At 48.2% G+C, this 26,930-nt stretch overlaps 1 protein-coding gene across 2 annotated transcripts in view; it reads right to left on the bottom strand.

Moving 5' to 3' along the window:
• The window catches only part of RRAGD (Ras related GTP binding D), a 536,051-nt gene that overhangs the window by 136,254 nt on the left and 372,867 nt on the right, over positions 1-26,930 (bottom strand). For both annotated transcript variants that reach the window (XM_069606500.1, XM_069606499.1), the window contains exon 5: positions 10,561-10,703. In XM_069606500.1, coding sequence (XP_069462601.1) covers positions 10,561-10,703 — 143 coding nt within the window. The remainder of the gene's footprint in view (positions 1-10,560; positions 10,704-26,930) is intronic.

Below are 26,930 nucleotides of genomic sequence, written 5' to 3'. Positions count from 1 at the left end.
CATTTCTCCTTTTATATCCATCTCCACTCTCCTTCCACCGGGTTCTTCCAACTCTGCTCCCCCCTAGGTCTGTTGCTGAACTCTCCCCTCTCCTATAGACGCCTTCGCCCGATCCTCAATCTCCTCACGTCTCTATCTACTCACAATCCCTAGCTACACCTCTGAGTGTTGATCTTATACACTCTCTCTGCCTATCTCTCCCAACTATCTTCCTCCTGATTCACCCCACCCTCACCACTTCTCCCACTACCAACCTTGCACTATGCTACCATACACTATCACTTACCCTCACTCTCTCTTTAAATCCTCAACACTTCTCTTCCTCTCCATTTCGCTCTCACCTTTCACATTAATGCACTAGAGACAACTGGTACCATTGTCTTATACAATACCTTTACCTGTACTCTCACACAACACTGTCACAGCCCCCTTAGCATCTCAGTCCACCATCCACCTGGCTTCTTGGCTCCACCACTTCAGCCTGATCTCTTCCGAACACCTTTGAATATCCTCTGTGCTTTGCACTTTTAAAGCCCAGCCAACCACACTCCTCCCAACTTCCATTGGTGAGCCTGGTCACATGCTCCCCTGGGCCAATCTCTGGCCAAGCTATCCCTCCAGCAGGGTAGGGGGGAGTTGTTATCAGACACCAAACCCAGGATGAGAGCGGGCCCTGTACGTCCCCTGAACCCATCAGACTGGTCATTACCCTGAACCCGTTGCAGCACTCACAGGCCAGACTCACACCAGAGGGAAGCACTACAAGGCCTTTGAAGTCAGCAGGCATGGGAAATGGGCACAGTTAGCAAGAGGAAGGGGGGGTAGACCTGAGAGGGGGTTCCACCATCTTGCTTTTTTTGTTGGGCCTCTTTCCCTGCCTGTCCCTTCCATATCATGCAGGAAACGTCACTATGATGCAATAAGGCAAGGGTCACTTGTTACACAAACAGGGATTGGACACTGTGGTAGGTCAGAAGGAGACAGACCGGTTTTTGGTATTTTTGCAGATGATTTATTGAAATAATTTGTGGATTTCCCTGCCTAACACATCTAACTAGGGTGCTCATCATCTGTTGTGAAGTCCAAAAGCAAACAGTCTGTCCTCCATCCAAAACTAAGCTGCACTGACCCTACCACTAAAACAAAACACCTGAAGCTCAGGAGAATGTCTCCCTTCTCCTGGATAATCTACCCCAGCCTTAGCATATAATTATTAGATAGACCTCTTTCATGAGTTGTTCAGTTCCTTTAGGGGACTTTTCCAAGTCTTTGGTTCCCCTTTCTCTTGACTTTGTAAACTTCTCCTCTGAGTTCTTGGCCTTTGAATTTCTCTCATTATGCTTTTCTCAAACGTCTCTGAAAGTCGCTCTTTCTTGCTTATCTCTGGAGAGATGAATCCTTTACGATATTACTGTTCTCCGTATCCCTATGGCTCTTTAGCGCCTGATGAGTAAGATATCGATATCAGGATTCTTCTTTTCTGGTTTACTGATTTTTTTTCTTTGGGGCAAGTATAATAGACCCAATAATTATTCATATCTTCTTTGCCCCTTTTGGTATTACTGAGATAAGTAAGATGAGTCCTGTAATGATTCTCACTTGCTTGGTTCTCTTTCGTGTCAAAGGTAGGATAATTACAGGAATAAGTCTCACTCTCTCCATTCTTTCTTGTATCACTGTGACAAGTAGGACAAGTCATGTGATGGGTTTCACTCTATCGGTTTGTTCTTGTATCACTGGGATGAGTTGGAGGGCCATATAACGATTCATAGTCTTGGCTGTTCACCCCTTCGCTGGGATGAGGATGCTGGGTCCAATAATGCAGAGTCTCCTGCTCATTCTTTCGGTCAATGGGACGATTAGTATATTCTCGTAACGATTCACAATACTTGATTCAGTCTCACGGGGATGAGTAGGATTACTCTGAACATTCTATTCATTCTTCCAACTCTGACAATTACTGATAAGGTAACCGTTATCACTACGGCTCGCCCAGTTACTTCTCTTACGGTGGGGTTGCGTCACAGGGTCGGCGTGGTTCTCTTCTCCTTGTCAGGATGTATTTTGTAGTTTATTTCTCTTCTGTTTCACTGTTCCACGTGCATCAGGGTGAACGTTTCGGCTTCAGTGAGGGAATCCTCACTTTCCGTGTTCCGGCCAACACTCTCTTTGCTCATGTCTGTTCTGGGATTATTCTCAACTTCCAAAACTCCAGTTAGCCTGTGTGGTTGCCACTCTTTTTGTGTGTCCCTCCTAGGATGAAGGATTGCCTGGCTGGCTTCTGCTAGGCTCTCAACTCAAGCTTTCTCTCAGGTGTCCCTCCTGGAAAGAACATCAGTTCTGGAGGGATTAACATCAATACTGTAGTTTTACGATAAGCTGTCTCTCAAGCAAGTAAGTGTAAGGCTTGGTTTCCTACAGCTTACTTCCGTCTCAGGAAACAGCCTCTGCTCGATAGATCAGCGTCCCTCTCACAGCTGATCCAGAACTCCCGGGCTTCTCTCTCTCTCTCTGCTGCCACTTTTATGACGAGGTCCTTGCATTTCCTCGGCAGCTAGTGGGAGTCCTCCTTTCGTTTCTGGCTTATATTCATAACTCCACTGGTCTTCTTCGTCCCAAGTATATTTCGAGTTACATTTGTTATAACTCTTGATCTTTTTCAACACAGCATCCAACAGGAATTGGGCAGTGTATAAGGCATCACAATAGTAGATAGAAAGCAGCTCTTCATGCTTTCTCTCAATGAGATTGCCATGCTTGATCCGTTGAGGGTAATGGGAAGGAAGTTCCTCTGCAGAACAGGAGTACTTGTCCCGAAAGGGGGGGATTTAGGAGGGTTTGGGGGAAAGAGTCTCTCCCGGTGAGGTCCCTCTTTCAACAACCACTAGAGGGGGTCACGTTTCAGGCTCACCTCCCTAGCCTCACAAGGAACGTTTCCCCCTGGAGAGAAGTGACTGAATCCCATGACTCATCACAAAACCTTGCACCAAGGATGCCTTTGTCCAGTCCCCCTTGACAATTTACCTTTATGAGGAAAGGGTCTCCCACTCCTTGGATTCATCTGTGAGCTTTCAAGAAGACAGGGAGAATTCACTGGACCTCTATTGAGAGTGTAGGTCATTGTAAAGTCCTCCAACAGTGAAGTGAAGGTAGAAAGCATACAAGGCAGAGGAGAGCTCTGTCCCCCCAAACCTAGGAAACAGTGGGAGGGAACGCTCTTTGGACCATGGTGTTCCCCACTACCAGTTGTACTAGATGCAAGCAGCTCACTGGAGGGGACGGATCATCTGTTGGTGCCAGCCAAGGTCCCTGGAGTGGGAGTGCAGAACAAAATAACACCTTGTCCTGGAGCCCCTGGATTGGGACCCCTAGCAACCAGAAAGCCTAAGAACAACTGGAATTATGTTTGCAAAGCTTCTAAATGCATTCAAGCCGTGTTTGACACCCATTGAGCTGACACAGGATCTGCTTTTTTTGGTTCTCCACAACTTCAAACTGCTTGCCTGCATCTTCAAAATTGCTCAACGCCACTTCACACCAGTAGCACTCTTCACAGTCTCAACCATTAGCTCACCGCTGTGGAATCCTTGGATTAGTGGATTCAATGAGCACTGCATCAAAACCACACAACCTCCCTTTGACTCGATTCGAACTTGATCCAGCAGCAACCGTCTCAGTATGACCACGATTTGAACCTGTTGGACCCTTCAAGCAGCACTGCCTTGAACACTGATTCTAACCCCACAGCGCCCCATTTCGATGCCAACTTAATGCTGACTCGACACATAGATCAGCACGACTCACCACATCTTCAACTCAGTTCGACTGCAAGGAAAGTGCAGTGAAGAAGAGTTTGATGCCATATAACCAATCAAGACCAAAAAACTGTTAAGGTGCCCTGTCCTCTGGTGTCCTTTTCGGGACCACAGCAACTAATTAGTCACCTTTTCAGTCATTTTCTTGAAATGCCTATTGTTTTAGAACATTGACATCTTGCAATTCCTTGCCTGAACACCCCTAAACAAATACAGATAGTGCCATACATAACTATCTGCAACATATGTATTGTTTCTTACAAGAGTGGTATGTTTTCTTGTGTTTTTGATAGTTATTAGCTTTTTTATCATTTAATTACAAATCTATATTTTTATAGAAACTTGATTTGACATACTTTTATTTTGGACTGTTGTACTACTGCTGGTGGGTTGCTACTCTTACCACCTCACCCGCTGACCCCCTCAGGGGTTTAGCCACATTACCACATAAAGCGAAGGAGGTACGCCCATCAGTCTGTGTCCGTTTTACCTTTATGATTGGGATCACAGCTTGCTTAGTAGTGGTGTAGAGCAGTAGTCATTTCGTCACACTTGTCAAGCCAGAATTTCAGTGGCGGGTCACACATCTTCCATGACTTCTGTCACAACTTCTACTGCTTCTGGCTTCACAGGGACCCACACCCTTCCTCGTTAAAGGTGTCTCCGGTCCGGCCACTCTCTTAAGGAGCCACTTTCGCTCCTGAGACCCACGGCTTGATAATAGCTCCTCGCCTCGGTCTCCGACACATTCTCTGCATGGCAACCACAGCAATCAGGTTCACATGGGGAAAGACAGGCTTCCTGCACATCTTCCGCTGCACAATCTCTGTATTTCAGTGTTTGGGGGAACAGGACCCTCTCAGAATAAGCAGGTGAAATCTGCAGTATCCACGTTATATGATATGGCATTTATACTGCGCCTATACACAATTGTTTCAAGGCGTGACGTGGCAAGGGAGGGGGAACAGAGGGAAGACCGACAACGATCCTACTAGGCCAGGTAACATTGAGATCGCACAAGTGCAGGGGGGGGAATGCAGGGGAAAAGGGAAGGGGCACTGCAGTACATAGGATTACAGTGAACTAAATAAAGACAAATAATAAAACAAGTGCAAGGTTAAGTGCAGACAGCAGGGGTCAAGTGCTACTAAGGGCTGTAGCGATACAGAAACAGTCCCTGAGTGCTAAGGTTGCCAAAGGGGCAGTGCAGGTGTGCAACTGGTGGGGAGGGGACCTGGGCCCGAGATCAGAGGGTAGCCATGTAACCAGTGCAGTTTCAGATTCAGCCAGGGGATCAGCAGGGGAGAGGAGGAGAGAAAGCAGAAGGTCTTGATAAACTTCCGGAACCGGAGATGGTTCTCCTCAAGTTTCACAGAGGCAGGGAGGCTGTTCCAGAGGGAGGCCCCAGCAGAAGAAAGATCTATCACCAACTCGCTGATAGGAGAAGCTACTGACCCTGAGGGAGTTGGAGGCGGATGAGCAAAGAGCTCGGGAAGGAAGATATTTTGGAAGAGAGAGTTGAAGGTATTGAGGTCCAAGGCCCCAGAAGGCTTTGTGGACAATGCAGAAGGTTTTGAACTTAATCCTCGCCGCCACTGGGAGCCAGTGCAGAGATTTCAGTCCTGGAGAGATACAATCCCTGGCTTAAGGCCAAGGACAAGTCATGCAGTCCTGTTTTGGATCAGTTGCAGAGGGTGGAGTGTAGAGGCAGGCAGATTTTGAAAGAGGGTGTTGCAGTAGTTCAGCCTACAGAGAACCAGAGCTCTGGAGACAGTGAGCCTCTGGGGAAAGGAGAGGAAAGGAAGAATACCTTTAGGAGGTGCAGCTGGTAGTGTGACTTTTTAGAGACGTCGGAGATGAGAGGAGAGAAGGAAAGTGTGGCGCTGAAGATGACCCCAAGGTTTTTAGCCTCACAGGTGGGAGCAGGAAGATGGCCAAGAGAGGCTGGCCAGAGTGACAGGAAATGAGGGAGCAGGTGTGGCGATGAGGAGAATCTCAGTCTTACTGGCATTAAGGCAGAGATCATTGGCGGCACACCACTCCTGGTTGGCTGACAGTCGGAGATGAGAGAAGGACAAGAGGTGGCGGAAGGGAGCTTGAAAATGAGTTCAGTGTCATCTGCATAGCACTGAAAGTTGGGGCAGAGAGCAGCGATGCGGTGGGCAAGAAGTGCCAGGTATAGGTTGAATATCCAGGGAGAGAGGTTAGACCCCTGGGGCACACCACAGGTAGAGATAGAGATAGATGAGAGTAAGGACCCAAGTCGGACCTGGGAGGGTCAGAGCGGAAGGCGGTCAGCCAAGCCAGGGCCTGACTGGTGATTCCCAGGTTATCACGGAGACGGTTGAGCAGGATGTCAAAGGCAGAAGCGAGATCAAGTAAGATGAGGACGCATAGGGTGCTGGAATCAAGGTTGGAGAGCAGGTCTTTATGGATGTTCAAGAGAGCAGTTTCCATGCTTCTGGCAGCTCCGAAGCCAGACTGATGGTCATGGAGAAAACCAACAGATTCAGTTTGAAGATTAAGCCGGGAGATGGCCAGATTTTCCAGGAATTTGCTAAGGAAAAGAGTGATGGCGATTGGACGATAATTAGCCGGGCAGGAAGGACCAGCAGCAGGTTTCTTAAGAAGAGGGTGCACAAGGGAGTGCTTCACAGGGGAGGGGAAGACTCCAGTGACGAAAGAGTGGTTGCAGAGTCAGCCAGAGCATAGGGCCAGGGTGTCAATGTGGTCCTTGATGGTTTTGGAGGAAAATGGGTGAGCCTGTTTTGATGAGACTTTGATCGGACTCGTCTAGAAAACCTTGTCTGAGGAGAACAGGGGAAAAGCAGAGAAGGAGGGAGGAGAGGTGGCCGAAGAAGGGCCAGAGGAAGAGCAGGGAGTAGAGGGGGGAGTGGGAGAGGAGGAAGAGAGGACAGGATGTCCTGAGTTTTAGAGACGAAATCAGAAGCCATGGCTGTGAAGAGGGCCTGGGAGGGGACAGGAGAAGTAGTGACAGCAGCAGGATTGGCCAGCTCCTTGCAGATTTTAAAGAGTTCAGCTGAGTTGTTAGTTGCCGCGGAGACACGGGCTTGGATGTGGGCTCTCTTCTTGGTGCGGACAGAGAGCCTGTATTTGGAGCAGGCGGCTGGCCAGTTTGTCAGAGAATGTACCAAAGCACGCCACTTCCTCTCAGCCACCCTGTACTTAAGTTAAAGGGTGACTAGGCCTGAGTCATTCCAAGACTTCAACTTGGTTTTGGGTTTCAAGCGGATCCTCAAACGGATCCTCATGACAGGGGCAAGAACATCGATAGTATCAGATATAGCAGAATGTAGCATGGAAAGGGCTGTGTCAGCCAAGGGTGTAGGTGGGGTGGAGAAAGTGGCAGCGAAAGCCTCAACTGACACGCTTCATGGGTCGAATAACCGAGAAGTTAGGTGGCAGTGCTGGAGTTGGCTTGGCCTCTGGGGGTCGGGGGGATATGGGAAGAGAAAGAGAAAGAGAAGAGTAGGCCTGCGTAGGAATGACGGAGGCAGGAATCCACTCATGGAAGATCTGGGCTTCACCCCCTCCAGAACAGTTGATCTGGGCACGGAGGGGATCTTGTAGCCATCGGGGAGGAGAGTGTCAAAGCTCGTGCCAGAGCTGGCCGTGAACCATGTCTCGGCGAGACCGATGACATCGAGATCAAGTTCCTCCAGGAGGCGGCAGATGTCAGTGGAGCGTTTGACAGCTGAGTGAGAGTTTAGAGTGGCAATATGGAGAAGGTTGCCGTCCTTGAAATACTTCGGGGGAGGCGTACAAATCAGAGGTACGCCCTGCGGAGGTGTAGAAGAAGCCTGAGGGGGGCAGAGATAGAAGGAGGCAAGGGCGCAGTAACAAGGCGGAGACAGAAGTGGGAGGCAAGTAAGCCGTGGGGGGGGGGAAGAGTGGGGACAGCAGGAGAAGAGAGGAAATTGATGAGGCGCAGGAAGCATCTATCAAAGACGAGAAGGTTGGCTTGAGGGCCTTAGAGGAGTGGAAGGAGGCCAGGAGGGCCTCCCACCAGGTGCCACCATTAATGGGAGAGGAAGAGAAGGGAGAGAGTACAGAGACCATATGTAGAGTCCATATGATCTGGTGAGGGAACGACAAAGAGGATGTCGGTGAAAGCTTTCCTGTTGGAGGCACTGGTATAGGTGTCAGCAATAGGGAGGCCTGGGTTGGACACCAGGATGTCCTTTTTAAAATTCTTCCTAACAGATATAGCCACGAGAGCAGGATAGTCGATGGAGAAGCAGTTAGAAAAGATAGGAGAGACAGAGAACACCACAGATTAGGTGGGGAGAGGAGAGAGGAGGAGGGGAGTGGAAGGGATAGGGTAGAACACTAGGGGAGGACACAGGGCAGGTGTGTAAGCAGATGAGACAGAGGACAGGTAAACAATTGGACAAGATGACAGGCACATAGATAGTGGTAGGAAGGTAAATACTTTCACAATGCAGTTTTAAATACAGGAGAGAACCCACCTAAGTTTGAGAGTCCTGAATAGTGGGGAAAAGGCCTAGGTTTCACGAATTATAAATACTTTCACAATATGTTCCGACGTCCTTCTGGTTCCCACACTTCTGCTTGATTTGCCAGCTTTGTGCCTTCTTTCTGCTTCTACTGCCACAGCCCTCACTCCAGTCACATTTCCAGCTCCTTCTGAATGACTGCATCTGTGGAGGCCTTAGGTCTCCCAGGTTCCTTCAGGTGTGGGCTAGTAGACTTAATTGCCCGACTGCTGCTACTGCAGACCTCTTCAGCCCTTGTCCTCGCCCCAGTACTTGTGGGATTATGTAACTCGTAGCCCGCAACAACAAAGTTATTTTAAATACATTTTGATTTTTAAAGATAGATTTAGTCCCCTTAAAGTTACAAAGGAGTGTGGGAGCCCCTCTACTGAGAACAAACATGGGTCAAATACCCTGTGTGATGGAATTTCTTCCACTAACCATGTTTTAGCTTATTGCTATCCATTTGCATATCAGTCTTTGTCCCACTCACAAGGGCAGTCCAGCGCCAAAATGCTTGGCAAATCTCTGAACAAGAGTACCATCAGCAACCCCAGACACGTGTTTTGGCCTAGTTGGGCCTTATCAGTGAGGTGAAGCCGGGCCTCTCTAACACACTGAGCAAGGGGTCCATGTCTGGATTACCCTGGGTGTGCTAAACTGGTCCAACCTATTTAAATTCTAGTGGTTCAAATGTTACATTTGTTTTCATGGGGTGGTCTCTGGGCTTGCCGGTGAGACATGTGGCCCAGCACCAGTAAAAGAAAAACGCAAGAAGGCCCTGTGGCATTCTGGTCATAACTGTGGCGATAATCAGTGCATGATTAATCACATACTCCAGCATGATTTCTCTACTCCAGCTATCTAGAAACAAGCAAAGATTCCCTAGCAACGGTGTCTGAGGGTCAATGCTAAACAAAGGCTAGATGAGAAAAGGTGTTTGGCCCAAGAAATATTTTCTAACATACAGAGGCAAGCTGTTCCTGCATCCTGCGCACCTGAGAGTCTGTCTATGTCAAACAAGAATGCTTTCTCAATCCTAGAATTCTGGATGATAAACCATAAGGGTGGGAGGAGGAGAGAAACCGTGGGAGTTAATCCTCATTTGCGCGTGTAGGGGAGGCAATTTATGCATTTTCCGTGCGGTGCTGGCGGCTACATTTTAGTGAAGGGCCATTGAAAATCAATTGGTAGTTAGCGCAGACTCCTTTTCAGGTGGTAGGGGGCGACTGTGGTGGAGTTGTGGATCACCCAGGTACACTGTGCCGCTGTCATCTCCTAAAGGCCCCAATCCTCCTCAGATGGCTCCTCAAATCTAACATCTCATTGCTAAGGGACACAGTGGGGGCTGCCCTTGCTGCTAAGGGACACAGTGGGGCTACTCTTGCTTGCAAGAGATACAGTGACCAGCTTAATAATAAAGGATATATTGCCACACACACTAGTCTGTCCTTTTAGTTTTCTGGGCTTCTTAGCCTTGTAAACATTTAGCAATAGCAGCCTGGCCAAACTGCAAAGTTTGCCCAGGACCCTAAATGCCCCATACTTGTCCAGTCCATCTATGCTCCAACTCTGGTCTTCCTGTTGTGGATCATCCATCTCCTTCTTGCAGTGTGCTGGTTGCACTGCATTTCCAACCCATTACTTCAGTGCTTAATTGGTAAGAATATAAGTGCCAGTGCCCAAATATTTTCTAGCACACTTGTGACACTGCTGGTGACCAGTTCCCCACCATTGCTGCCCCCACCCACAGCTACACCCCCGAATGTTGACACATTTGTCTCAGGAGGATAGCTCAGGGGCAATGTGCTCACCTTGGAAGCAAGACACGGAGCAACACAGCTTCGATGCTCTGGCTACCAATGCTTCATAATCAGAGTCTGAGACAATAAGTGCCAGGGCTCAGAAATAAGTGCCAGAACTGAGCCCTGGCAAAAACACCCACAAATTAAGCACTGCATTGTTTCCTCCAGTAGTGGAAATGTCCTGGTAGGACTGCTTTTCTAGACTGCCGAGTCTGCTGCATGCTTTGGATGGAGTACGGCATTGGATTTTGTCACACTGCCAAAACAATCTTCATTGGGCCCAGAGGACTCTCAGGAACAACATTGTTGAAAACATTGTCATTTTCGTCCAAATGTATCCCACCTTAATAACACTGAAGCAGCTTATTTTTCAAAATCCAAATACTTTGTGTATTAGTACTTCTAAAGATCGCCGTCACTCACCCATAAATGCACGAGATGTCAATCACCACATCAATCATGTCGCAGCAGAGCTCATAGGTTTGCATGTCCACCGGAGTGCTGTCGGTCGCAATATAAATTTTGCTGACTACGTCAAATAGGAATGCTTTCTCAATCCCAGAATTCTGCATGATAAACCGTAACATTAAGATTTAAGAAAAAGAGCAGGGTCACAATAATTGCATTTCTTGCAATACATGGTTTCTCTCAAACAATTGCTTTCTCTCAAACAATTGTGAACATGTATCAGAACTCAAGATCCCTACTTGTGCTTACAGATTCGTGTAGATTTTCAATAGAAGCCCTTGATTAAATCCCATCTCTAAAAAATGTTAGTACATTTTCAGAATATGAGCTAACATTTCAGTGTTCCTACGATTTGCATTTTTATTTTGGAGGTGTGAAATGAGTCTCGTACATCATGCATGACAAGGTTCCATGTGTTAATATCCCCGCAAAAATATTACCATACAAAAATATCACCATATTTGTGTAGCAATATTAAGGCATGGAACCTGCGGGGGACACCCCTGCAAACCCTAAATTATTTGTAAAGGAGCTGGGGACACCCCTGCAACTCCTGCTCCTAAAAAAAACCAAAAGAATTACCCCCCCCCCAGAATATCGCCTATGGCCGTTCCAGATGACCATATATACGGTGATGTTTTTGGTGGGAATAATATGTAGGGATACTGTATAAAACACTTAGGATGTCTGTGTAATGGGACCTGGGCATGCAGAGGAGTACAGCCCAATGGCAATGCTCCTGCTCCTCCCAAACAGAATGCATGGAGGCCCGTGCCTGGCCAGAGCTAGGGATAGCATGGCTCCAGCAAGAGTGGATCAGTAAGGCATTATACACAACATTTGTTTTAACCGGACTAAGTGCAAACAACAAAATATGATACTAATATGTCCAACAGTTCAAAAGTGTAAAACAAAGTGCGCATTTCACTTTTTGATGGCATTTCCCTCAGGGAAAACAGTTGCGCTGAAGCCCGCAGCCCAAATTGCTGGGCACATGTTTGTCAAGTTTGCTTTGGGTGTATCAGAAAGAGCAGGCAGCATTTCCTAGCTTGGTTTGGCAGAAATCCATCCAGTAGTTTATTTTTCTTTATCTTCTTTGATGCACTGCAGCAGCTGAGGTTGTTCAGAAATCAGAAGAGTCAGCCCAAAAAGTGGACCTATTATGTAAGACCCAGGGGTATCGGGGCACAGTGGGTACATGAATACTTTTGGCTTAGAGTTACACATATTACAGGGGGGGAGAGGACGACAAGCATTGAAGAAAAGGTAACGCCAATAATCAGCTATTTGAGAGTTATATACATGCACTCAGAATGATCAATACAACATTACATAAAATACAATATAATATACAATTCAAGTAATCAATTCAACAATACATAATATATAAAGTTGAGGTTTGGCATTAACTGGACTTGGTAGTCGCTATTTACAGTATAGGATGAGGGACTAGGGCCATCGGTAGGTGCATTAGTGGTTGTTTTCCCTGAGCCAGTTAATGATGTTGTGTCTAAATTTCAGAGTAACACCGGTCCCCTCCCCAGCTTGGCCTCTCCTCACCTGCATCTCCTTGGTCTAAGGAGTAAAGGGGACGGTTGCTCCCTCAACCTTCATCAGGCTCTTCAGCGCATCCCTTTCTTGGTGTCACTGTGCTGTTTCCATCAGACGCCGTCACCATAGATCCCTTGATTGACGCTCACTACGTCCATGGGGTAGGGTTAATTTGGGAGCAATATCTTCCATTGTTGGTGTATGTTTCTCACTAGCACCTCATCTCCAGGCGCCAGTTGATGTGGTCGAAGTCCTCTTTGGATGTTCTGATTCCTGTCACTGCTTTCTTAATCCACCCCATTATCGTTTATCTCAGAGGATTCCCTGTCCCCGGTGTCCGGCAACAGCCCTCTGGGACATCTTTTCAATAGTGCTTCTGCAGGTGCAACACTGGTCGAGCACTGGGGAGTCGATCAATACTCCCTCAAGAACTGTTAGAGGACTCTCTTGAGACACTGTCCCTGTCCATTGGCAAAGCAGAATACTTTGTTAATGGTCCTCATGAAATGTTCCGCCTCGTCGTTTGCCCTGGGCCATACTGGAGACATTTTTTAGTGGTGGCTCCCATATTCTTGCATCAACTGTCGGAAGCTCTCTCCTTGAAATGGCAGCCCATCGTCCAAGCACACCACTTGCGGCAGCCCGTGTGTGGCAAAAACCTTTTCCAGTGCCGCAACCACATTGTCAAAGGCTACTGATTCCAGGAACTCCACCTTATGATATGTCGTCCATTGGGCTATACCCACCAAAAGGTGCGTGTCTCTTCCAGCTGAACCAAAATCCATGTGTACCGTTTCCCACGGTTGTACACTTCGGGCATGGACTCAATGGCTGTCTCGCATTGGGCCGGAGCAGCTACACGCAACTTGCTACAAACTCGTCCACCCTCCTCTCCAGGTTTGGAAACCACACTTTCAGTCTTAGTTGGGCCTTAGTTTTGACCATGCCCTGATGTCCTTGGTGGGCCAGTGCTATCACTTGCATGATTTTGCTCACTGGGATCACCATCTTGGACCCTTTCAGCAGAAGGCCTTAGTCAGAGAATGCCAGTTCTTCTCTCACTTTCTACAATAGTGGAAAGGGTGACGTGGGCATAATGAGTCCTTTTTATTGAGACCTTTCAAAATTGCCTTCCAGTCTCCCTTCTGCATCACCCATCGTAGAAGACAGAAACATTTGCCTGATGCCTTTGCAAGATCCTGAACGGGAATCTAGTTCGGCGTAGTTGATTCAATGATCGCTTGCACATGATCCTCAACTTCCTGTGACGTATTTTCACCATCAGGGTGCTCTCTCTGTGGGTGCCTTGATGGGTAATCTGCTGTGTTGTTGGCGCCTGGTCTAAATACCAGGCACAGTCCAAACTCGAGGAGAGCTAACATCCCGCTCAATCTGCAAGTATCTCTGCTCTGTTTCCGATAGAGCATGGCTAGTGAATGCTACCGGCCTCACCTCGCTATTGGTGTCAAACTGTGTTAATACTGTTCCGAGACCAAACAGGCTTGCGTCAACATTGATTTCAGAGGGTAGGGATGGGTCGAACAACGCCATAGTGTCGCCTGCCGGGAGGGCCATCTTTACATCATCAAATGAAGTTTGTTTTAGTGGGCCCCACTGCCATATGGTGTCTTTATGGCCAGGTTCCTCAAGGGCTCCGACAGTCTGGCCAGACTCCCGATGACACGCCCGCAGTATGTCACCGTACCCCGGAAGCTGCATACTTCCGTCACTGTCCCTGGGGGTCTGGCATTTTTTATGACTTTTAAAAAGAAAATCTTTATTAAGCATTTTCTTTGTCACATTTTCGCACATCTTTCGCACATATACGTGTTTATTCAACCACTGTAAAGAATTTTTTTTTCATTAACGTTTCGGTTAAACACACACCCACTGTTCCTTGCTCCCTTGGGACAGAACAAGTCTGTGGTATGATTCTCATTGTCAATTACACATCATTTCCCTGGCGTAGTTTCATTTCACTTGTAGGCTTTGAGGAAGGAGGCCCACTCCATTTCTCTGCTTGTGGTGATTTTGTGAAGGGCCCATGTTCTCCATCTCGTATAGTTCTCGTGCTTTCCTGGCCCAGGTTGATTCCGATGGGAGAGTCTTATTTCCAAGTGATGGTGATGCAGACCCTCGCTGCAAAGAGCAGGAAGAGTGTCATGTGGTGGGGCTCACTTCCATCAATTGACTTGCTTCTCCAAGCTGAATAACACCAGCCTCGGATCGCATTCTCGGTTGATTCCTTCCCCTTATGTATCCAAGTCAACATCTCTTTCCAGTATGTCTGGGCTTTCGGGCAGGACCACTACTTATGCCAGTAGTCCGCCTGGGTCCCACATCTTCTCCAGCACTGGGGGCTCGCTTGCTTGAACATCTTGGATTGTCTTCTGGGATCGTACTGCCATCTGTGCAGCAGTTTTATTCCATGGAGTTTATACTGGGGTGAGATGGAAGTCTTGTGTGTGGATTTACACATTTGAGACCACAACCGATCAGTCATCATTGGTCCGAGGTCCTTGCCCCATCTGTTTCTCAGGGCGATTAGATGGTTTCCTTTTGTTCTTAGTAGGGTTTTATATAGCTGTGTGATAAGGCCCATAGTTGTGAGGGAATCACTTAGGATTTTCTCCATTGGGGTGATGTCCCTCTGGATTTTATTCTTCCATTTCGCAGCTGATAATGCTCCTTTCAGTTGCAGGTACCTGAACACTTCCAGGGGGTGCGATTTGAAGTCCTGCTTCCAGGTCTTGAATGGATATACATCCATTGGTCTTGACAAATTGTCCCACTCTTTCTAGGCCAGCTTCATACCATCTCTGGTAGCACTGGGGATCCTGGACTTCGTCCCTTATGGGGGGGCCCATATGTGGCTCAGGGGAATGGCCATGTCACGTGTCCTCATTTCCCCCTTTGTTCCACCACAGCTGCAGGAGGGTACCCATCGCAAAATGATTGATTACAATTCAGGGGAAGGCTTTCTTTAGTGCTCAGAGCCATTCTTCTAGAGTCACAGGGCGCATTAGGTGGTTTTCAATGGCCGCCCACTGTTTGTTTGTCCGCTCTCAGGTGGGGAGTAAGGGCTCTCAGCTGGGATGCTCGCTAGTACGTGTATAGATCAGGGAGTCCTGTTCCACCTTCCTCTTTCGACTGGGTTAGGGCCCTCTATGCTATGTGTTGTTTTTTCCCTTCCCAAAGAAATTTAAGGATCATGGTTTTCACGTCTGTAAAGTTGGATTTCGGGATGGTAATGGGGAGCATTTGGTACTGATACAAGAGTTTGAGGAGTATTACAATTTTTATGGCATTCAGGCGGCTCAGCCAGGATATTGTTAATTTGGCCCATCTCTCCAGATGTTTTGTTATCTCTACTGTCAGCGGTGGGAGGTTTGTGTCGTATAATTCTTCTGGTGTTTTGGCAACATTAATTCCTAGGTATCTCAGGCTCTGATATGTGGTTGGGATTCCCTTTGTGGTAGTATTTCTTGCTCCTTGGGAGCTGGGTGTCATGTATTGGAAGAGTATTGATTTTTGTGCATTAACTTTTAGACCCGCCCATTTCCCAAATTCCTGGATGGTCTGCAGTACTTTGGGTATGGCAGTTTGGGGATCTGCTAGGTAAGGGAGTAGGTCATCTGCAAACATTGCCAGTTTGTATTCCGTGCCTCCAATTACACTTCCCCTGATGGCGTTCTCTTTCCCGATTATATTGGCCAGTGGTTCAATAGATAGAGCGTAGAGGAGCGGTGACAGGGGGCACCCTTGTCTAGTCCCTCTGGTCAGGCCGAATTCTTTGGAGAGCTCATCGTTTACTGTTACTTTTCCCTTTGGTGTTCTGTAAAGTGCCTGAAACTCCCTCATAAAACGGTCTCTGAATCCCATGTTCCTAAGTATGACCCTGCTGAAAGCCTTCTCCGAGTCCACACTGAGAAGCGCAGCCTTCCCTTCTCATCCCCTTGAGTGTTGCATTATGTCTAGAGTCTTCCGCATAGTGTCTTATCCTTGTCTCCCTTTAATAAAGCCCACCTGATCTGGGTGGACCAGGCGGGGCATTATCCCTTCCAGTCATGTGGCTATGACCCTTGCATATATCTTGGCATTGGTATTTAGAGGCAAAATCAGCCTATAGCAATTGCAGAGTGTGGAGTCTTTTCCTACCTTGGGTATCACCACTATATGTGCCAAGGAGAATGAAGGGGGCGCTTTGCCAGTTTCTTGGATATGGTTGAACAGCCCTGCCAGACGTGGGGCGAGAGTTCTGTTAAATTGTTTGTAAAAGCCCATTTTGTAGCCATCTTCCCCGGGGACCCCACAAGGGGGAAGTCTCTTATTTGCCGCTTCTACTTCCTCAGGGGTTATGACCGACTCTAAGAGCTTGTTCTGAACCCTTTAGGTGAGTTAGTCCCGCCCTCTCAATGTATTCATTCTCTCGTAATACTTGGCAAACTCACTAGCTATGTCTTATGGTGATTGTACCTGATCTCCCTCTTCTGTTCTTATTACATCCACCCACTTCTCTGCTCTCTGGGCTCTTAATCTGATGGCCAACATCTTGCCCACTTTATCTCCTTTTTCATAGAATTTGTTTGAATAGTTTTAGCTTTCTTATTGTGTCCCCCTTTCCCAATGATCTGAGTTCTTCTCTTTTACGTTTGACAGTTTCCAGGTGGTCTGCATTATATGACCCCTGGGCGTGCATTCTTCCCTCTAAGTTTGTGATTTCTCTCGTAAGGTTCTCTTCCTGCAGTCTCTGTTCCCTCTTAAGCTTGGCCCCGTCTCTCATCAAGTGACCCCTCCATACTGTTTTGCCTGCATCCCATAGCGTTGTCATATCTACCTCACCATTATCATTTATTTGAAAGTGTTCCTCTACTGCGGCCTGTAATTCCTGTGAATAGAGTTTATCCCTCCACAGGGAGTCATTATACTGCCATTTGGAGTCGCAATGGTTAAGCCCTCCCATTTCCAGCGTTGACCCCCCTATGGGGCGAATCATACTGTCCCTAATTCTCGATTTAATCTGTTGACCAACAAATAATGGTTTCTGGTAAATGTGTCATGAACTCCTGATCTGAACGTGAGCCCTCTTTCATCTGGGCTGATTGCTATTCAGACATCTACCAGGCCCTTTTCACTGAGATTAGTATGTAATCTACTTCCTTCCTCCCTGGGAAGATATATCACCCTTGTTACTGGTCTATCTATTCATGTGTCGGTCCATTTATTGAAATCTCCCCCTGTCAACATGGGGCCGTCGCTAGTCTCCTCTATAAGTGCTACGGCTTTCTCGTTAAACACCCCCTGACCTTGGTTGGGCGAGTATACTCCTGCAAAGGTGATTTGTTGGGTTTCCCAATTTCCTTTAACCACCAGAAGCCTACCCTCCATTGAAGCCTACACTGTTGGATTTTTTAGTCTGATTCGTTTGTTTGGTATCAATTCCACTCCCCCTTTCTTTTGGTCTGCTGATGCCCAGAATGCTTGCCCCAAGCATCTCCCCTTAAATGGTTTCTCCTCCCCCGATTTCAGTCTGGTCTATTGGACAAAGAGGACGTCCAGGGTGGCCCTTTCGAATTCCCTCACCAACAGCGATCTCTTTGTGGGGGAATTAAGTCCCTTGACATTAAGTGTGCCAACGTTTAGCATTGCTAGTTCTGGTCCTGCGTCAACGTAATTTCCCTCTCTATGCCGGGTCCCATATATTGTGTTTGTTGCCTCTCTCATTGCCTCTACGCCTTGGTTGAACCTTCATTAGTCGTAATTCCCCAGTAGTGTGACCCTTCTGTTTGTGTCCCCTTCCGTTCCCCTTGTGAACTGTAAACATAACTAAACGTAAATGAACCGCGGGCGCTTGCCACGTCTTAGGTTCTTTAGGTGGAGAGGCCCTCTTTGAACTGAGGACCACTGAGGTATGTACTCATCCCTCGCTGGGGACATACTGTGTTAATCACATGACTCATGATTAATACTTATTGTGTTTTTAGTTTTTGTTTGATTGATGTTTAGTGGTGTGTACGTTCTGTACCCGTGGTGTCAACCTGAACTCGTACCTTTTCATGGAGGAATAAGTGATGAGGTCAGGCTTATCTTGGCATATTTTCTCTCCACCTTGCTCCTTTTTCGCCTGTGTGGCAGCCCTTCTGCTGCTTGGGGTTTGAGGGAGTGGGCCTTTTGGGGGCCAGAGGGGCCTCTTGCTTCGTTTTGATCTGTTAGTTGTTTCAGGATTTGTTTCGCCTCCTCGGAAGTGACCACTCTGTAGGCTTCACCTTTGCATTCAAAAGTCAAGTCGAAGGGGTATCCCCATCTATACTGGATGGAATGTTCAGTGAGCCACTGGGTTAGGGGCCGGCATGCCCTTCGTCTTCCCAGGGTGAAGCTTGACAGATCCTGAAATATCCTCATCTTTGAACCCTGGTATTCCATATCATGTAACTGTTTTGCCTTGGTAAGGATTTATGACTTATCCTTGTAGCTCAGGAATTTTACAACTATTGAGCGTGGTCCTCCCCATACGCTCTTCCTCCTCTATGGGCTCTCAATTTGTACATTCTTTCCTCCATCTGCCTCAAAGAGCTGGTTTATGATGTCTTGGACCTTTCTCTTGACTTGGAGCGGGGTCTCCCCTTCTTTCTCTTCCAATCCCAGTATGCTTATGTTTGATCTTCTTTCTCTGTTTTCTATGTCATCCATTTTAAGGGAAAGCTCTTCTTCTCTTAGTTCAATGTCCGTCATTCTTGCGTTTAGCTTCCTCTCTACTAAGTCCATATTGATCTGGATGTGCTCCAGATTTTCTACTTTCCTTTCTATGCTTTCTACTTTCCCCCTAATCTCCGAAATGGACGTTTGAATGTCCGGCCGTAGTGCCCTGATCTCTGCCATGATCCCTACAATGTCCTTCTCGTGGCTGTGTTGCACATTATGGGGTTGTATGTCTTGAGTCAGTAGCTCTTGAGGGTGCCCTCTCCGATATTGTTGTAGCCTATCTAGGCTTCTTCTCAGTTGGGGTTCTGTGGCATCTCTTACCCCTTTCAATCGTATAGCCTCAGTGGCTCAAGGACCTGTTTCTGGTATTTCCCGGTTGATTTCCAGGTTTGTCACTTACTTGGAACCTCTGCCACTGTCGCCATATAGGTCTGTGGGTGCTGGGGCACTACGGACCCACTCTTAGGGTTGGGGGGGGACCCCCGTGTCCTTTGATTCTGCTGCTGGGGAGGGTTTCTTCTCCTGCTGGCGGGTGGGAGACCTCACCACCCTGTTGCGAGTTGTCTAGGGGAGGCTTTATTGTTTTTCTCCCTGTACGCTCCCTCCTAGTCCCGTCAAGGATGTTCATTTCACTGTTGGGCCCATATGCCTGTGGTCTCCACTTTATCTTCCCTTTAAGTCAGAGCTGGCCATCTGGAAACTCTGCTCTTTGGTTCATATGCAGGGGATACCAATGGGGCTAGTTCTTGCCAGTTTAAAGGGGGGGGCCTTTCAGACCTTATGCCTTGCTCGCTTTATATCCCCTGGTGGGTGTTTTTAATCTCTCCTCAGTGAATTTTGTTGGTGCCCGGGTCTCCTTTGTTAAGCACCATTGGCCTTCTCTGGGTGCAACCAGATCTGGCAACCGTTCCTGCTGCTTGCTGGCCAGTGGACTCTCTCTCCCAAGCAGCATGCTCCCCTCATCTCATCACTGGGGAACAGCCGGGGTTTCCCTCATGTCTTGTTTCTGCTCCTTGTTCGCCTCGGGCCGCTTGGTGCTTTCTTCAAATGCCCCCCTCTGGGTCTCTCCTCGCTGGATCGCCCACTGGTTCTCCGGTCCTCCTCACCTCAGACTTGGGTTGGCTGTAGAGTGTGGGCAGCCTCTCTGCTCCTCCTTCTCTTTTGGTTTACATACCCCTCTCAACGGCTGTGTCAGTGCGGTAGAAGCAGGGGTTTGTGCCTCTGCCGGCTTGGATGGCGTCATGTTTCCTCTGGGGTGAAACGGGGCGGCTGGGGCCTCCACTCTGTCCGTGCCTTCCTCTCCTACCTAGCGCCTGTTATGTCAACTGCAAGGCACCTCGAATGTGTCGTGGCCGGGAACCGTTCTGCCTCCCGGGATCTCGGTCCAGAATGCTGGAGTCTGGTACCGTGCTTCGCACTGAGATCGAGGCGGGCGTTGTGTCCGAGGGGAGTCGCAGACTTGTGTCGGGTCAGTGCCTTGCTCCAATCAGGGTGTGGAGGCTGGATTTGTGCCAGGGGGACACCGAGTCCGTCAGTTTCCCTTGTCTCTTTTCCCTTACTTCCTGCCTTTAAAGCGACACGGTCTTTGTCGCCCAGTCTTTGGGTCTGCTCCCTTTTCCCCTCAGGCCGTTCCCTTCACCTGGGGGCCTGACTGCCTTTGTGATCGTTGAGCTGTGTTCGTTAAGCTAGTCTCTTGGGCCTCCTCCAAGTCTTTCTTCTGGAGCCCTTCACCTGCAGGCCGCCATGTTCCGCTTTGTGGGGAAAGGGGTACCTCACTCACTTTTCAGTTTCTCTGCTGCTTAAACACCAGTTTGGCGACTTCAGCAGTTTCACTTATGCGTCACTACATGAATTCACCTTTTGCATCTTAAATTTCGTCAGGATTATCTCTTTTTTCATCTCTTTTATCCCTGCTACGGGAGGAGCCGAGCTTTAGGCAGCCATTGACTTCTGCGCCCCCTAGCGGTCTCATCCATTTTGAATGACTTACTTTTCCCGGGTCAGGGGATAAACCCTGTTCCATGAAGACAAATCCAACGAACTTGATGCTGGGCTTGAGAAACTTGCATTCTGATGTTTGTTAATCTGCTTAGTATCACATGCTGTGCATATGGTCCAACATCCAGTAGTAACCGCAGAGTATTGCATCTTGTCTTTCGGGGACCGAAAGGGGACGTCGGCATAGGCGTTTTCTAACACTATACCTATTGTGACGTGTAGTGTACCCAAAATCCCTCACACGCTGAGGTCCCTCAGATAGTTTTTTTCCGCCCAGATAACTGGTCGCTTTATAGCGGAGCTCTTACTAGAGACATTGTTTATCTCACCAAATTGTCGGTTATTCCCTCTTAAGTCACTTCAACTACAAGAACATCTTCGACGAAGTCTACAGGGGATTTGTCTACGGCTGTGGATTTCGTCGCCTAAGATCCGGCGGCTGGATTTTCCACGTGGTCGGGCCTTCTGGCCGACCTATACAGTAGGGAGAGTGGGGTCAGGGTGGCCATATTGTCGGTATGTCTTTCCTCCTTTCCCCTCTTTTCCCTTTTGGTCTGGTCATCCTTCCCTTTAGCTATGGAAAGGACTCCTTTTAGATTCTGCCCTAAGTGTAGGCTTAAATATCCTTGGAAGGACGAATACAGGACGTGTAACGCCTGTCTCCCCCTAGAGCACGACGTAAAGCGGTGTGCGGCCTGCAAACTCCTTCGGCCTAAAACCCTTAAGGAGCGCTGAGTAAAGCGCTGGGCCGTGTACAGTATGTCGCGGGTGGAACCGCCTTCCCCGCCACTGCCACATCCGCCCGCCACATCCGCTGAGAGTAACGGGGGTACTTCGGATGACCAAACATCCGTTGCGGATGTTATAGACCTTGAAGCGGATGCTTCTAGGTCCGCCACGCCTGTCTCCGACCCTCTAAGGCCTGACTCTGGTCTCGCTACAGGGACAACACCCGGCGACAGGGGCGTACAAGCACATCGCACTCAGCACACAACCGCTATAACGATTTCGACATCTTTGTCGAAAAATGTGAAAGCGCCAACAGGGCCGCCGAAAACTTTGCCGGTTTCCTTGGATCGTTCTGATCCAAAGCCTTCCCCACATCTGCAGCAGCGTCTTGTGACTGGGCAGTCCAAATCAAACAAGGACGCTACTCCAAAAATTGCAAACGTTGAAGCGCGACGGTCTCAAAGGCCGCAGTAGGCCCAAAAACTACTGCTAGGCCTCTACCCGAAAAAAAAAACGACCGCTAGGCCCTCTAGCGCCGCAGAAGGTAGTTTACCTGCTGGTAACATCGGAGCCTTTGTCTCACGCCGATTCGGCGACTATCGAAAGCAGCATCGAAAGAATTTCAGCGGTGGTGGGTCTTATCCCAAGAGTCAAAAAATTATTTCTGCCTTCCCCTTCCGACCCTCTATACATCAGAGGGCACGCCATCCCAGATTCTTTGGTAGTGACTACCACTCGGAAAAGGGCAGGGGTACCCATTGCCACAGGGGAATCACCGCCAGACAACGAATCTAAGCAACTGTATGCCCTTGGCAAACGTGTCACATCAGCAGCCGCATACACTACGCGGATTGCTAATAATACTACACTATTGACAAGCTATGCTGACGCCCAATGGAACTTGCTCCAGGAAGGACTCCAAGAGGTTCCTGAACCCGCAAAATCAAAGCTTCTCTCCATTGTAATGGAGGGAAGACAAGTTAACCAGCATGTGATCAAGAACACTCTCGACACTGCGGAAACTGCAGGCAGGTCTCTGGCCCAAGGGACCCTGCTGAAAAGACACGCTTGGCTGCGGACGCCTGGTTTTAAACCGGAAACTCAAGCCTCCCTCATCAACAAGCCCATTGAGGACTCTAACCTCTTCGGAAGAAGTGGATGAGGGTTTGGAAACAGCCAAGAAGGAGCATGAGACTCTGAAGTCTCTGCAACAGATCACACAGAAGCCTTCCACCCAGAGGGGTAATAACTCTCGGCGGTCCTTTCGAGGGCAAGCCCGTGCTGGTCAAAACAACTACGGCATGTCGGCGGTCCTTTCGAGGGCAAGCGTGTGCTGGTCAAAACAACTACGGCACGGAAAACTTCAACTCAGAACAGACTTCTGGAAACACTGTATAATACCCAGCAAAAGGATCTCATCATGCGCCCTGTTTTAGATCTGCGCCCAGCAAACAAGTTTATAAAACCCCAGAGGTTTTGCATGGTAACACTGCAGGAGGTGATTCCATTGCTGAAACGAGGGGATTACATGGCAACATTGGACATGAAAGATGCATACTTTCATATTTCAATGCTGCCAGCGCACAGAAAATACCTGAGGTTCATGATCCAGGACAGGCTTTACCAGTTCAAGGTACTCCCCTTCGGCATTGCTTCGGCACCGAGGGTGTTTACCAAAGTCCTGGCAGTGGCGGCGGCACACCTGCGCAGACTATCAGTCCCAGTTTACCCTTACCTCGACGACTGGCTCATTATGGGGGACTTGATCGACGATTGTTTTTCGAACACCCAAAAAACAGTAGATCCCCTGTTCAGTCTGGGTTTCTCAATCAACGAAAAGAAATCCAGTTTAGTCCCCAGTCAAATAAAACAATTTCTGGGAGCTCTAATTCGGACGAAGGTCGGTCTCGTCTTCCCCTCCAACGAGAGAGTTCAGAACATGCTTTTTCAGATCCCTAAATATGTAGCCAGTCGGGAGGTGACGGTGCGCAAAGCCATTTGCTTGCTAGGAATGATGGTGTCCTGCATATACTTGGTTCCCCACGCGCGTCTGCGAATGCGTCCCATGCAAGAGTGGCTCAAAAGCAAGTGGTGTCAGGCCAGCGGACAATGGGAAGATCTGGTAGTTGTCTCGCCAGCCCTTGTTCTCTCTCTGCAGTGGTGGTCAAGAGAAAACCTCTTGAAGAGGAAGACCTTCACCACCCCTGCAGTGGAAGCCACTCTCACGACAGACGCATCTCTCACGGAGTGGGGGGCTCATCTCCTTCAGCAGACAGCGCACGGAGTGTGGTTCCCTCAAGTAGCGTCCAACCATAGAAACTTACTGGAGCAATTAGCGGTGTTCAAAGCACTGAAGGCCTTTCAGATGCATCTGCAAGGGAAGACGATGCTGATCCTAACGGACAGCACTACAGCAATGCATTACCTGAACAAACAGGGGGGCACTCACTCTCCAGGGCTATCCAAGCTGTCCCAAAACAATTGGTAATGGGCTCTCAAACACAAGATGTTCTTGTTTTCCCAACATGTTCCAGGGGAACTCAATCTTCTGGCAGACGTACGCAGCAGAGATTTTACTCTGCCAGAAGAATACGAATGGCGGCTACATGAAGACATTGTATCCAACGTCTTCGCAGAATGGGGCTTCCCAGAGATCGACTTGTTCGCAACTCAGGAGAACACCCAATGCCAAGACTATGCCTCCAGGTACCCACAGGACCGATTCAAGGGGAACGTCTCTGGATAACATGGTCGGGAAATTTGTCTACGCCCCCCCCCCCCCCCGACTCCCCTTCTCAACAAGATAGTGCACAAGATGCACCATGAACCAGTTACCATGATACTGGTGGCCCCCATGTGGGCCCACCAACCCTGGTTCGCTCACCTGATGGAAATGTCCCTCTCCCCACCAGTAAAACTACCATGCCCGTACAACATGTTCTCTCAGGACAGGGGGGAGGGGGAGACCCTACACCCATGCCTACAAACCCTGAACTTAGCAGCTTGGCTCCTGAGATCATAGAGTTTGGACACATGTAACTCCCACAGAGGTGCAGGGACATACTCAGGGAAGCAAGAAAACCGAATACACGTTATTGCTATGCCAGCAAACGTTTTGTCATCTGGTGCAATTCCAAGGGCGTCAATCCCATCGATTGCTCACCCACACACATTGTGCTCTATCCAAACCATCTGTTGGACACTGGGTTAGTCTTCAATTCCCTAAAGGTTCATCTGGCTGCTTTGTCAGACTACACCACTTCACAACAAAAGGTGTTGTGGTGGAAAATACCGGTGATTAAAGCCTTTATGGAAGGGGTTAAGAGGATTTATTCTCCCATTTCTCACTCAGCCCCTGGATGGGATCTGAATGTGGTTTTGACAAGGCTCATGGGAGCTCCCTTTGAGTCTATGCATAAAGCAAGTCTTTAAGACCTGACTTATAAAACAGCCTTCCTAGTGGCTATCACTTCTATCAGAAGGTTAGCGAACTACAGGCTCTTTCTGTTCTAGACCCCTTTGTTACAGTCCACAAAGATAAGGTAGTTCTGCGCACACATCCCAGATTAGCGCCTAAATTCATCTCAAAGTTCCATGTGAACCAATCAATTGAACTACCCACTTTCTTTCAGAACGCCACTAACATGGCCGAAAGAAGTCTACACACACTGGATGTGCGGAGGGCAGTCATGTTCTACCTGGAAAGAACTAAACCACTGAGGAAGACTAAACAGTTCTTCGTTTCAGTGGCAGCTGGTAGAGAAGGGGATCCTGTCTCTAAATCATCTATCTCAAGGTGGATTGTCAAATGCATCACACTATGTTACACTCTTGTTAAGAGAGAACTACCCTTCAAGCCTGGAGTACATTCTACTCGAGGCACTGGGGCATCCATAGCATTCATTGCAAATGTTTCCCTCAAGTCCATTTGCAAAGCGGCAACCTGGAGTTCTGTACACACCTTTACAAAACTCTATTTCCTAGACACTCATTCTAGGTCTGATTCTCAGGTGGGACAAGTAGTACTAAGACATCTTTTCTCTACTGTTCCTTCTCACAACCCACCTCCAACTCCGGGTACTGCTCGCTAGTCTATGCACAGCATGTGAATCTAAGCTAATTAACAAGCATCAGAAGACATGCATTACTCACCGCAATAGCATTTCTGATGATTGTATCTGCTTAGATTCACATGCGCCCCCTTCCTACCTCCCCGCTCGGGGTGGAAGGAAATAGACCTCTTACTACTTTCTCTCTTTATGTACTCACTCACTATAGCCTTGGGCTCTCTCATGGCAGAAAAAATACAATAGGAGGGACCTCTCGCGTGAGGGATTTTGGGTACACTACACGTCACGATAGGGATAGTGTTACGGACACGCATATGCCGACGTCCCCTTTCGGTCCCCGAAAGAAAAGATGCAATACTCTGCGGTTACCACTGGATGTTGGACCATATGCACAGCATGTGATAATAAGCAGATTAACAAGAATCAGAATGCAAGTTTCTCAAGCCCAGCATCAAGTTCGTTGGATTTGTCTTCATGGAACAGGGTTTATCCCCTGACCCGGGAAAAGTAAGTCATACAAAATGGGGAGACTGCTAGGGGGCGCAGAAGTTCCTGACTAAAAGATCACCAGTTGACCTAAAAGATCACCTATTTAGAGGTCGCCAGGGGTCGCACTTGCGACCCATGAGGTCTCCCTTGCTAACCAGGAACAAAAAAAAGTTTATTTTTTTAAATTGAGGCCCCTGGGCTGTGGCTAGCAGTATGTGATTATTTGTTTCTGCAGTGGCTGGTTTTCTGATATCTATAGTGGGTAGGATAGCTCACTGGGTCCTCACTGCTGTACTGTGTGCGGTCTGCAGGTTCGCCTCCCGGCAAGGTCAACTCAGCTTTTCATCCTTCTGAGGTTGATAAATGAGTACCAACACAGGTCGGACAATAATGTATATTTGTTATATATGAAGCACTTTAGCGCAAGTGCTATATAATACCACATCATTATCGACGTCTGCTTGCATTCACAGTCATTTGGTAATATGGGCCTATACGCACTGATATTAACAATAAATATGGTGATCCATTCTTGCATGAAATATGTATCACTTCACAGTGATATCGTAACCATATTTTTCGTACTGTAATTAGGAACAAGGCTATGTGATGCCACTTCCTGTTTTGTCAAGGGGTGAAAGGTTGTGTTCCATAGCTTCCCGTAATGTCGCTTCGTGGTGGGGTCAAATGACATCACTTCCTGTGATGCCATCAGCTGTCAAGGGTCACGTGATGTCACTTCTGCTACCCCTGGCATTTTGGTGAAATGATGTCCCTGATTCATCT

Source organism: Ambystoma mexicanum, chromosome 4p (assembly GCF_040938575.1).
Source record: "Ambystoma mexicanum isolate Mex_15411 chromosome 4p, UKY_AmexF1_1, whole genome shotgun sequence".
Taxonomy (NCBI): domain Eukaryota; kingdom Metazoa; phylum Chordata; class Amphibia; order Caudata; family Ambystomatidae; genus Ambystoma; species Ambystoma mexicanum.
The sequence above is the reverse complement of the archived record's forward strand: the minus strand, read 5'-3'. Positions and strand labels throughout refer to the sequence as shown.